This window comes from Lepidochelys kempii, chromosome 7 (genome assembly GCF_965140265.1).
Source record: "Lepidochelys kempii isolate rLepKem1 chromosome 7, rLepKem1.hap2, whole genome shotgun sequence".
Taxonomy (NCBI): Eukaryota; Metazoa; Chordata; order Testudines; family Cheloniidae; genus Lepidochelys; species Lepidochelys kempii.
The window spans coordinates 25517810-25531388 of NC_133262.1; the positions used below are offsets into that span (position 1 = coordinate 25517810).

Below are 13579 nucleotides of genomic sequence, written 5' to 3' on the forward strand. Positions count from 1 at the left end.
GTGTTCATCTATCTGTAGAAATAGTGTGGGGCTAGTCCAGTTATCTGTTATAGCATAACTTTCTACAATGTTGGGGAACTAAATTTAGCCCCTCACTTGTAGAATGACAGCAGTTGAGAGCATTGTAGAGACAGTGCAGAATCCCTGGAGTGGAATGCATGCCTCTGCCTCCTTTGGCTGATGGGCTCCAAAGGGAGATGTATCCAACCATATGTGGCCAAAAAGAATGTTGTTATAACAACAGCCCTTTATGGTTGGCAAAGGTAAGTAAAAACAAAAACGGGGTGGGGTGTGCCTTGGAAAAAACACCGACCTCATCCTGGAGTAGAAAAGAAGAAATGTGAAACAAAGAGGAATACATAATAACAAGAGTGCCCTCATATGGAAAGTACTATAACTGCAAGTCCTTATGGCTTGGAAATTTACTACTAACAAAGGATGTGTGTTATATACCAGGGGTGGCCAAACTTATTTACTCTCCAAGCCGCATATGACAATCTTCAGAAGTTCGAGAGCCAGTGCACGCCTGCCGGGGTTTCAACCGCGCAGCAGGAGCCTGCTGGGGCTTGGGGCTTTAGCCCCACTACTGTTGAAGCCCCAAGCTCTGACAGGCGCGCCCTGTGAGGCTGAAGTCCCAAGAAACCCTCCCCACTGGGGCAAGGGGGGTGGTGCATGTGGGATCATGTGCCCGTCCCCACCAATTTTTGCCAGGTTTTGCTGCCAGGCCCCACTCAGTCACATGGTGTCCCCGGGCTCCCTCCTTGTATGGCAGCTGCTGGAGCCAACAAGCTGGGAGCTGTTGTCTGAGAGGAGAAGCAGTGGCTAACAGCTGGGAGCTGCAGGGAGTGCTGCTGTTTTTGCTGCTGCCTCTTCTCCCTGAGCTAAAGCAGCAACCCCAGCTCACAGCTCCCATCTGTTTACTACTGTCTCTCCTTGTGGAGCTAACACCTGGGAGCTGTGAGAAGGGGTTGCTGAGGGTAAGGGGGCATGCCTGGGCTATGTGACTCAAGCTGTTGGGGGGGATGAACCTTTAAATTGTGCCCCCAACTCTCAGCAGGCACCAGTTGTCTTTGGCAGAAGACCCTAGCCCCACCACCCCACTGCAGGGCAGAAGCCCTGAGCCCCCCCCCCCCGAACCTGGTAGGTGGCAAATAGGGGGGAAGGTGGGGGACTCTGCAAGCCATACTTTAACTGTAAAAGAGCTGCATGTGGCTTGCAAGCCACAGTTTAGCCACCCAGCCCCTGCTCTATGCAGATCTCATGCAAGTTTCTGGGACAAACTGAAATATTGCATAAAGTCTGTGGAATTAAGCCCTCTTACACCAGGTCTGACTTTGTCTCTATATCTGTGTTAGTCTGCTTAAAGTGATGTTTAGCACTGCAGCATCCAATTAATATTGCATTAAACATAAGAATTCAGACGAGTAAGATGACATGAAATTTTAAAGACATCTGTATTCTCAGCGACAGTATCAGTGGCCATGTAGGACTTCACAGGTGTGTCACTGTGCTGTACGCCATGGCTAATTGGAACTTGGCAGCACTCAGATAATTCTACTCCAAAGGTACAGACTCCTATTGCTCGAGCCAAAGAAGAGATTCTGTTTTCTGTTAGCCGTATAGGGCCTCTGAAACATTTGAGCATTTCTGGTTCTGTTGATTAGAGGGCAGTGATACACTTATATTCTAGGCAGCTCATTGCAATATTACTTTATATTGCTGTATATATGTCATATGATCATGTAAGGGGAGACCCAACTGTAATGCCTCCATGCAAGCTGACAGGGTTAAGGTTGCTATGCGAAGTTGAGGTAGTCCCTTTTTTCTTGGGAGTGTTCAATTACATGCTCTAATGTAGAGAGACATGTTTGATGGAGTTGCACTTTCTTTTACCAGGAAGTATTCCATTTACTCCAGCCAAATCCCCATAGATAATATATGGAGAAGAATATTTTGAGTATAAAAACTTAAATTAATTGTGTAAGAGGAAAAGAAAATAAGAAAGAGGACTGTAAAAAGATTAAGGAAAATGAGAAAATCTCCGCTTGATAATTATACTTTATTTAAAAAAAACACCTCTGTTGTAAATATTACAAGAATATACATATGCAGAATGCTTTCCTTTTGTTTTCAATAACATACCTAAATATAAGTGAGTGGCCTTATCCTATATAATATTAAATAGAGACAAAGCCATATGATAAGGGTAAGTCTATGTTATTTATTTTTGAAAGAAGTGATTTCTGTTTCACATATCCAAGTCCTGGGTCATTCTTGCTGTGACTTGCTCCATTACAGTTTTTATTCTGATCAGGTTGAGCCATGTAGTCCAGGGGTAGGCAAGCTATGGCAGGCGTGCCAAACGCGACACGCAAGCTGATTTTCAGTGGCACTCACGCTGCCGGGATCCTGGCTACCAGTCTGGGGGGCTCTGCATTTTAATTTAATTTTAAGTGAAGCTTCTTAAACATCTTAAAAACCTTATTTACTTTACATACAACAATAGTTTAGTTATATATTCAAGACTTATAGAAAGAGACCTTGTAAAAACATTAAAATGTGTTACTGGCATGCAAAACCTTAAATTAGAGTGAATAAATGAAAACTCGGCACACCACTTCTGAAATGTTGCCAACCCCTGATGATAGTCCTTTATGGATCCTGCTGGGTTCATTCATGTCATCATCAGGATTGCTTTTGTGGGCAGTGTTAACAATAGTAAAATTATCAAAAGTCATTGGAGCTAAGTGACTTAGAAGCCTAAGTTCCATTTATGTTAAATAAAACTTAGGCTCCTATGTCACTTTAGATGCTTTTGAAAATTTTACCCACAATGCATTTGTCTGTTTTAGGTTAGCTGTTGTAGGAACAACAATCTCCAGTGTGTCCGTAAGGGTGTGTGTTTCTTCTGCTCAAAAAGTTTTTGTTAGTTGACATGACAAGAATACATCAAAATAAGATGCTGTTGTAATTTATATTTATTAGAAACACTATGTTGTTTTTTAAAATAAATTTAGTTTTGGTCAAAGTTTGCAGTATAGCAGTCAGTACAAAAAAGGTAAAATAAACATAAATACAAGTAATTTCTATTGCTTTCTCTACCTTTAAATGTATTGGATTGCATTTACCTTTGGTTTGTCTTTTTTGAAATGTTACCATTTATTCTTTCATTGCAAAATTCTCAGTGTTTTGTGGGCTATAGCCCCAATCCTCTGTGTAGACGTGAGTAACTTTACTCATGACATCACCAGCACTGCTCCCGTGAGTAAAGTTATATATGTGCTTACATGTTTGCAAGAGTGGGGACAAAATCCATATATTGACATTGAAATATACCCACCTCTGGACAAAGTTTAGTGGATAGGTGTACAACGGATGGGGAGAAGACAGGGAAAAATGGTTAGCCACTGGAGCAAACCCCCTATTCTTTAGAAAAATACCATATGATTTTTAATGTCCACGAAGAGGGGACAGGACACGGACAGTTAAAGGCCCATGGGAAACGACACGAGCAACACAAACAATTGCGTGCAAGTCTTGCTAACTTTCCTTTTTGGAGCTGTGATGTTCCTGAGTAACCTCGCCTTCCTTCGATTCCAGACTTTGAAGAAGCATCTCTTTTCATTGCCAAAAAAATAGTACATGAACTAATAGGGGCCTGGGGAGGAGGGACAACGATTGCCTTCTGCGCCAGACACAGTTGTTATAGTTCCCTTCAAAGGGACCAGCCCCCCTGCCACCAGCAGTGATGTGGGGGGGAGTATAGGGGGGCAGGGCAGCAGCTGCACAGTCTCTCGCGCATGCACGCAGCTAAACTGCCCCCCCTCCTCCTCCTGCTGTTGCTTCTGCTTAGACTCCAGTCTCCGTACGCTGCCGCTGCAGACCATGGCACCTTTGCTCCAGCTCAGTTCCTTTTTCTTCACTCTGATCGCCTGCTTCAAGGGTCACCAGCTGGCTGGGGCTGCTGGAGGACCCAGCAGCAGGCGGGGGCCCGCGGCTGACACGTGTGGATGGAGGGTGAGTGGACGGAAACTTTGTTTCTCCCCACAGTCGGGCAGATTCGTGCGCTGAAAGGGGTTTTGCACACTTGCAGGATTTGGCGGCGTGGCGTGGGGAGATGCCAGAGTTTCCCAGCTAAGCCTCGCAAGTGCTGTCCCGTGGGTAGCGGACTCTTTGCAGCCCAGCCCATCTGAGCAGTGCAGGTGTGGTGTCCACCTGTCTGTTCGACTTGCTGCTTCTCCCGAATATGCAAGGAGAGCTCGCTGGGCAGTGTTCATGGGGGAATAAGCTCTTCTGCAACTCCTCTGCTGCTGCTCCAAGGCTCTGCAGCTGGTAATTTGCGGCCAGGAGGAAAGGTGGCATTTCCAGAGAAGGGATAGTTACTGGTTTCTCGCCCTGGGGGAGGGGGGCAGCGTTTAACCAGCGAGTGTGAAGAAATCGCTCAACAGGTCCTTTATCCGCAGCTCTCTCCTTCCTTAACTCGACCTGCCCTGCCAGCAGGATAAAAAGGCGATCATTTGGGCTTTGTTATTTTAATGATTCGAGGCCGGCTTGGGGTCTTAGCTTCAGGGCTGATCATCAGACAGAGGATGTAGGATAAGTAAATTGCTGGGGCGAGAGCTGGAAGGTGAAACATTTCTTTATTGGTCTTTACCTTTTGTTCCTGCTCCTGGTGTTAGCTTCAGATTTCTTGCTGCGTTTTCCTGTTTGTTTTTCAAAAATCACCTTTCAGTGTTTTCTCCCCATAAAATCTAGCGAGAATTCTAGTTGAATTTTGGAGTCCCAAGGACAATAGGAAGGAAAAGACTGACTTTCATTGACTTTCTTTTTTTGTTGGATTCTCACTAATGATTTCATTAGTTTCAGATCATAACATTTGAAAAAGTTACTGCAAGGCACAAGTCAGGGATATGGAGGGAATAGTGTAATTCACTGGAAGTTAGAAAACACTGGAAACTATTTAAGAGAGAGAAAAAATTCACATATTGCATTTTAAGTCACAGTTTACTAGCAAAATATATTTTACTACAATATTAATGTTTCACAAGATGTAAGCAGTGTGTGCCACATATTTTAAACTACCAAGATACATATTTCTGTCAGGTTCAGCAGCAGCTATTAAATATACTGTCACTACCTATTAGGAGTTATAATGCTTGATTAATTTTGCTTATCTTGACATCTAGAGGAATGTGCAATATATATATTGATTTGATTTTTTCTTACGTAATGAATTATATATAAATTAATTATAGCTGGGTCTGTTTAATGTAAAGCTTTTAAAATGCTCCCCTCTAATAAATCTGATAAAAACACAACCTTTCAAGTTACTGTGTAGAAAACCTTGTATCACATACAACAAATTTAAGGTTTTAATTTCCTAAACAAACACTGCAGTCAGTTAGTCTGTGTTACCAATATATTTTTTATTTCCAGTGAGCAGATTTGCCTGACTAGTTTTTTAGATACTGAATCTGATTCTGCAGTACAATTCTTAATTGGGAAAACTCCTATTGACTTCAGTGGGAGTTTTGCCAGAGGATTGACTGCAGGAAGGGACCCATTGTCTTGGTTGTGTGGTATTTATCTTGGACTGCATGTAAGTTCTGCATAGACTTGACATACTATTAAATGACTGATGGCCCCTGTAACACATTGTCTGCTCTGGGGCAGGGCTGCCTTTGAAGTGCTACCCTGTAGGAAGTAAAGAGACTATTTGCTCTATTAAAATTCCTTGGTATTTCCTCTGTTTAACCACAGGCCACTTCCCCTCTGCCACTCTAAAAACTGCAGGGACACTGACTGATTGAAAAGACATAAACCCTGAAGTAATTGTACCTTATTCAAATAGATATTCTTATTGTAGCTTTTTTATAAATGGTTTCTAATCTATAGGTTAAGGGCAGGAACCCTAAATCTAAAAACTTTATATAGAGAGATGAATAGTAAGCATGTCTAATGTGTTTTGAGTAAAACAATGCTTGTTAAGCTAATTTTCACTAGCATAGTATTGAAAAAATATTGGTTCTCCCCCTCTTCCCCCCCAATTTGAGCACTTTTATTTATTCTCCCCAAATTCATGCTCATTTACCTCATATGTGAAATTTTCATGTCATATTCTGCTTAGGTTTGCTTAATTTATTTAAAACAAAAAAAATCTGAGTTTGTCTATGAAATACTATAATATTTTTGCTTTTAATCTAATGTAAATATTTTAAATTTGTCTTTGTTTTATTACAGTAAAAACTTCATTTGGTAAAGGAATAGTGTAGATTTGTGTTGGTAAGAATTTATATTTGCTGTTTTAATTCAGAGATCCTCAGCTTATTCTTAAAAATCATTTGAATTCGCAAAATCTTTAAATATGGACCAGGTCCTGACAACTTTAGTTGCAAAATGTGTGAATTCTTGCAATGTGTTCTTTTGTAGTAGTTTGGTCCCAGTCCTGCAAGACCAGCATGGCTCTGAACAAGCAAAACAGTTAAGCATATGTGTAACTTATGAGCACATGAGTAGTCTCGCTGAGTGAAATCCTCCTGGCCCCACTAATGTCAATGGCAGAACTTCCTTTGATTTCAGTGGGGCCAGGGTTTGACTCATTGACTTCAGTGAGAATTTTAAGGTTTGTCTACACTTGCAGGTTGTATAGGTTTGAGGAAGGATGGAAATTTAAAGCAGAATAGCTATTCTGGAATATCTCTCTGAGTGGACACTTATTCTGAAATAACTATTTTGGTTAATTTCCCCATGTAGGTATTGTAAGGAATGAAGGACTGAGCTTTAAAATTTAGTTGTACATATTTGGGGCCCAGTCCTGCAAACAGTGAAGCACATGGGTAACTTTACTCACATAATTAATTTTGTTGACTCCGAAGGGGCCACTCATGTGAGTAAAAACAACAAGGAGTCCGGTGGCACCTTAAAGACTAACAGATTTATTTGAGCATAAGCTTTCGTGGGTAAAAAGCCCACTTCATCAGATGCATGGAGTGAGTAAAGTTTTCCACATTCTTAAGTTTGCAGGATCAGGCCCTTGACTCTGTTCAGACTAAAACATAAGATCAATGAGACTTATTGACTGAGAGAAAATACAGCATTTGGCATATTTTAAAGCAAAAAAACAAAAAGAGTATTGTACGTTGCACACAATAGGGGCTCCTTGCATTCCTCCATTCTCCCCCAGAAGCTTCCTGTGTGCCACCCTCCCATCCACTTCTATTTCAGGGATTTTTGGTAGCCTTTATCATCCAGTCCCTCATGCCATGGGCTCCTGTGTGTCCCCCTGTTCCCTCATGCTAGGATTCCTCATTCCCTTCCCAATGCCAGGTGCTCTGTGTGCAATCCATTCTACCCATGCCTCCCCCCACCATCTTTCTTTCTTTTCTTTGTCAACATTTTAAAACTGTATTAGGAGGAAAGGCAGAACACAGATGGGGTGTTGTTATGCTGGTTGGTGTTAATGGCTACCATCAACCAGTTCTTTCATTTGTAGACAATTAGAAGTGGTTGAAGGTGCTAGCTCTGCTAACTAGATGCCAGGGGCTCCTTGTGTCTCCTCCTTTCAGTTTTCCAATTTTCACTAAAATCAACAGGATTGTGTGCATGGATGCCTAGAACATTCTCTGAAATTTTGGAATTGGTTTGCTGTGGTGTTAAAAGTTACTGTTACATTCACACAGCTAGAGAAATGTTGAGTGTAAGGCCTCACAAACTCAACCAATTATCTAGTCTAGACAACTGGATTAACTACTTTAAGATCTAGGGTTTCACTTATCAGCTGGTATAGTAAAAAATCTGACTATTTTTTTCTCTGTTTAAAAATAACTGTGTTTATGACCTGGTCTACACTTAAGTTATATTGGCATAGCTGTGATAAGCAGGGATGTGAAAAAAACACACCCCTGACATAGGTAGGTTGACAAAACCCCCACTATAGATGCAGCTATGCTGACAGAAGAGTGCTTCTGTCTGCACAGTTAACATTGTTCAGGAAAGTGGTGTTTCTACACCAACAAAAGGAGTTTGCGTCCAGACTTGGGGGCTGTGCTGGCATAGCTATGCCAACATAACTATTCTGGCTTAGGCTCTGAATTGTAGAGCTAGCCTCTTAACTACATTTCCATAAAAAACATGCTAACTACAGCATGTCTACTGCTTTCTGTTTATTTAAAAACCAACAACACAATTTAAGTATATACACTACTTGAACAGGAAGATGAGTCTCTTCATTACATTTGCTTTATATTGGGTCTGAGCCTTTCTTCCATAAAAAGCATTTAGTCTAAATATTGCAAGTAATATATTTTCAGAGTTGGCTTTCAAATGCAGAAAACATTCAGAGAAGAAAAATGATGTAAACATATTCCAGTTTACGTATAATAAACTTGTTCTGAATATTGACAATAAAATGCATCTTTAATCTTTTACATGTATTTTATTGTGTAATTGTGTACTTTGACTATTCAGGCCATTCACAAGGCTCATGACCTAACAAGCATTTCTGTAGTTTGAAGGTTCCCCCAGGAATATTATGGACTGGATTTGTTCCCTCTTTATAATGCATACCATGGTTTAGATTTCAACCAACAGAAGTTGCCTCTTAACAACTTGAAACAAATTGATCAGTCAGGCTAATTTCAAAATCTAGATTATTTATTTAAGGGGCAAAACAAATACTTAATTCATTTAATAGATTTAAATATTTTCTTGTCCACTGGTGGAAAAAAGTTAAGCCATCATTAGATGACTCCAGCTTTTCTTTAGTTAATTACTTGATAATGTTAGTGTAATGTGGATGTTAGTTCATTAAAGCTGCAACATTTTAAATGGGTGTTTAATAAGGACCAGCTGTCTTTTCCAACAGATCCGTCCAAAGACGATGAAACACAGCTTTGATGTGAATTTGCCCATTTAATTCTGCTGAGAGGCTGAAGTTTGCCAATTAATTTGGCATTTTATTAGGATACTATAAAAATGACAGGAGTGCGAAATTTTATTGGTGAACAATAAGACTAAAATTGGTCTTCAATCTTTAAATGTGAAAATAATTTCTCTTTACTCGTGCTTGTAAAATATTAAGTATAATGCTCCCAATAATGTTAAATGGTACTTGAAGGAGGAAACTCCAAAAGTTTTATTTTTGTTTTTCTGAAAGTTAACGATTTACCTTGAAGTTTTATGCTGTATTTATGCTTTGTTTATCTGTTTAACATAAAACTGAACATTGTGTAAAAACTGATATATAAAGCATAGCACAATTTGAAAAAATACATATAATTTACATCTCTCGTTGTAGAGTAGCAGCTGTGAAGTGAGCTGTAGCTCACGAAAGCTTATGCTCAAATAAATTTGTTAGTCTCTAAGGTGCCACAAGTACTCCTTTTATCTCTGGTTATATAGCTCCATTAATTTTGTGATGTTCCCTTGTTCTTCCCTCCCCATAAAACTATATTAATTTTGACAAACAATTTTGTGGAAGAAGGGCAAGTCACAGGAGCTTCTAATTGCTACTTTTTAATACTTTCAAGTGGACATTCAGATTTATTTATTTTAAATCCATATATTTTTGAAACCCTATTTCGAGATTAGAATTTAAATATAAACTGTTAGGATAAAATCTTTTTTCCAGTTTATCACACATGTTTTTACCAATTGTAAATTAATCCAGCTATTTACCTTTCCAAGCTTTTTTGACAATTATAGCCACCATTGTTTACGCTTGTACCTTTGCCTCTGTATGAGTTTCCACAAGAGATTAAAATCAGAGATAATGATTACTTTACAGCATGTAGCAGTTTACTACAGTAATGGATGGTTTCCTACAGCTGTTTTGATGTGCAATATTTATTTAACCAAAACACATGGTTTAGACTTTAGTGACAATCTTAAATCCTGCTAGCTGAGCCATATATTTAAAACATCTTCTGCATGCTTCCTTTTCCAGCATGTTAGGCCTTATGTTACCTTAGCAATATGTTGTGCATTCAATAGCATTCTGAAAACATCTCTTCCTGGTTTCAGAGTAGCAGCCGTGTTAGTCTGTATCCGCAAAAAGAAAAGGAGTACAAGGTGCCACAAGTACTCCATCTCTTCCTGGGTTTCACAATAACTGTCATCAGTCTGTAGAATAAGTGACCCCAGAATTCCACAGTGATGTGAAAAGTGTAATATTGACCTATGTAATCTAGGGGTCTCTCTCTCTCTCTCTCTCTCTCTCTTTTTTTAAAGATAAATAGTCTTGGAAGGATTAGTTTTTATCAGTCAATTGGGTAAAGTCATTATCACCATACACACCCAAAAATATGTGAAAAAATATATCCATGGATAATTGAAATTTACAGATAGACAAAGTAAGAAAAATGCTGCTGGAGCACTTATTAGAATTTGATTTAGGGATAGTTACTTTGAATATTTTCACATTTTATATTGGCAATTTGTGTTTTAACCGTTATATAGCTTTAACTTGCTGAATGTCAATGTCTGCTGTCATTAAATAATTATTGTCTGATCCCTCCCATAATTTCCCAGGAAAGTGAACATTTAAATGGATAAAAATAGAAAAAATATTAAAAATAAACTAGTACTATCAGTTCAAATTATAAAATAATCTATAATGTTGTTTGTTTCTGCAATTGAATGTGGCATCTGTATTAAGTGTATATAACCATACAAAATGTACTTCCGAAAGTTAATTCTTGCACGTATGCCAGGAACTTAAATGAGTGTGGTCAGCAGATATTGAGCAATGTAGGGAAGTCAAGTGCATATTGTTTAGCATATTGTGCTATAACAAGTTTCCATGTTACAGATGTTTTTTAGTAAATCTGACTGATCTTTAAACTCCACTGGAACCGTTTCTAATAACCAGTTTTCAAATTGTAGGTATTGATTTGTAAAACTCTTAGAAATAAATGGTCTGACAAACACTCTGATAGAAGGAGTTGATAGTACCACTATAATGGCTTACTATTTAACAGATGATTTTTCAAAAGTGCTCTAAAATCCACAGGCTTATTTGGATTGTCTTAAAAATTGCTGTGCCTCCTGGGACCCAGGGTAAAATTCATGGTGGTTTGAGCAAGGGGTTTCCAAGATATAGCCCACTCCTCTCCACCTCAAAATGGAATCCAAATGTTACAGTTCTTGTAATTTTATTTTGCCTATTGTGGCTCTGATCCTCCCCAAATTGATATCATCCACTCAGGATTGATCTCAGCTAGTGTCTGGTACCCACTCCTACTCTGAGAAACCAAGATTAAAAAAATTATTCAAGGTAAAAGTTGGATCTACAATATGGCTTGAACCAAGTTGACATGTCAGAGGAAGAAATTTGCCCATGTGCATCAGGACAAAGTTTAGTTGCAAACCAGAATGGTTGCAGACAGCCTGACATCAGATTAATTGGGGGCTAAAAGATGACATACTGTGGCTCGTGAACCTGAGCACTACCCATGTACTGTGAATTAGTTCAAGTCCTACACTTGGGAGTTTTCTGAGGCTGTCTTGTGCACATTATTTGCATTGTGCAGGGTCTTCTGGAAGTTTTGCCTACAATCATTATGCATTCTCAGATTTTGCTTTAGAGGAAGTGTCAAGAAAAATAGCATTAATTAAATAAATAGAGGGGAGATTAAAGATTCTAGTAAGCAGCAGCATTAGGATAATGTAACCATGCCACATGCTCCTGACACATTTTCTGAACAGTGGGTCTGAGTGTGAGATACGTATAGCAAAGGAAGTAGCTGTGACTCTCATCAATGTCAGTATGATCAAAGTGATTATTGAGCATCAAGAAACTATCCATAGTTGAGAGCCCTGTTCTAAAAACTCGTGTGAAGTCAACATTGACTAATGCACTGTCAGAATATTGTTATAAATCAAATCAGTAACCATCGACACAAACCAAAGGTTCAGACCTTTTGATTTTCCCCTTCAGAATGTTGAGGTTCCTTAGAAAAATTGTAGTTCTTTTAAACAAACAGACCAAAAAAAAACCTCAAATGACATTCCCTCGTCACAAAGGGTTATAAAAAGATCAAGCAATCCACAAATGGCAATAAATATTTTAAATGATAGTCCAACATAAAAGCTAGAATTTATGTAGAACCTTTTTCATTCTGTTAAAATGAAAATTTGGTGCAGTTTTAACTGTGGTAGCTCTGCTGCTCCCCTGTAATATTGCTGTGCCACGTTAGAGCCAGAGGTAGATTTCGTGGTGCAAGTTGGGATCATTTGCTCAAGGGTTTCTCAGATACCGTCCCCAAATAAGGAGCCTTTTTAATAATCAAAGTACGAAAGTACACACACATAGGGTGATTGTCTTGAAAATGGGTATGCTGTAAGAGAGACTGGGATAGCATTTGCAGTGCAAATTTGGGGTCATTTGAACAAGGGATTCTCAATATAAGGCCCCTCCCATCCTATCAGCTTCTTTTAATTTTCACTAATATCTATGTGAACAGTATGATTATTTTGAATATTGCATACCACAACAGAAACAGGGGTATGCTTCTGCATACAAATTTGAAGTCATTTGCTCAAGGAGTTCTTCAGATTCAGCCCCCAATAAAGAGATTATTTTAATATAAAATTGCTCTAAAACCTACATGCATGGTGAGATTGTCCTGAAAACTGATATTTCGTAACAGGGGATGGGGTAGATTTGGGGAGGTGGTGAGGAGATCACCCATGGAGATGAACAGGCCACTTCAAACCTCAGCGATCCTTATAGACTTCAGAGTATTGTGCAGGGCACCTTCCCCAACATTTGCCCTGAATGGAGCATGGAATCTGGGTCTTCCCTCCATGCCCCTTTGCTGCCTCCAGCTGGTAGATGTGCTCCTCACAGCCCATTGGTTTATCACCTACCTTCCTCCTCATTGCCCCTACACTCATACTGGGGACATTCAGGGTCCAGGAGGAGGCCAGAGATTGCAACAGCCTGCCAGTAATGTGTTCCCAGAAAACTTTCTTGTGCCCCTGCATAGGTACTCCCTAGTCATACCCCATCATTACCACCACTTACTGAAAAAACAAGTGTCATTCACTGCCCAAAAACTTTATTGTTACCGGTTAAGGTTGACTGGCAGTGCCACATACCCTTCCAGAATGTCAATTGCACTTGTTCTTTAAATCTCTAAAACCAGGAAAAGATGAGTTACGGTGCACATCAGCCCCACTCTATAACATTAACTCTGCCCTCTTTGAATGATGCTCCAACCTGCTCTGACAGACATCATAACACTCTATTTTTCCATATGATATGGGATACTGTGGGGATGGAGCACATGCCTATGGTAGGAGAAACTGTCACACTGTGTCCTGAGTAAGGCAAAAGTTGCGTTTGGGGCATGCTTCATGAATACCAGCTGGGTAGGCCTGGCCTATACTTGATTATTTTACCTACTCTGCATAAACCATCTGTGAAGAGGCTCCCCCTTCAGCTCCTGGAAACACTGGCTACACTCTCTGTGAACACTTCCTGTGAATTAAGCACCACACATGGTCCAGCAGGGTACAAAGTGTCTTTATTGTGGTTTATGCTCCAATATATCACAACATAGCAGCAGTTATCTGGAAC

General features: G+C 39.7%; 1 protein-coding gene across 5 annotated transcripts in view; it reads left to right on the forward strand.

Moving 5' to 3' along the window:
- Window positions 1-13579, forward strand: part of IL17RD (interleukin 17 receptor D) — a 125960-nt gene that overhangs the window by 28687 nt on the left and 83694 nt on the right. For 3 of the 5 annotated variants that reach the window (XM_073351494.1, XM_073351496.1, XM_073351498.1), the window contains exon 1: window positions 3877-4017. The exons of 1 other annotated variant lie outside the window; for it this stretch is intronic. In XM_073351494.1, the coding sequence (XP_073207595.1) occupies window positions 3886-4017 (132 nt within the window). In that variant the 5' untranslated portion in view covers window positions 3877-3885. Of the gene's footprint in view, window positions 1-3876; window positions 4018-4552; window positions 4628-13579 lie in introns of those variants that run through there. One more of the 5 variants, XM_073351497.1, reaches the window with a different exon arrangement.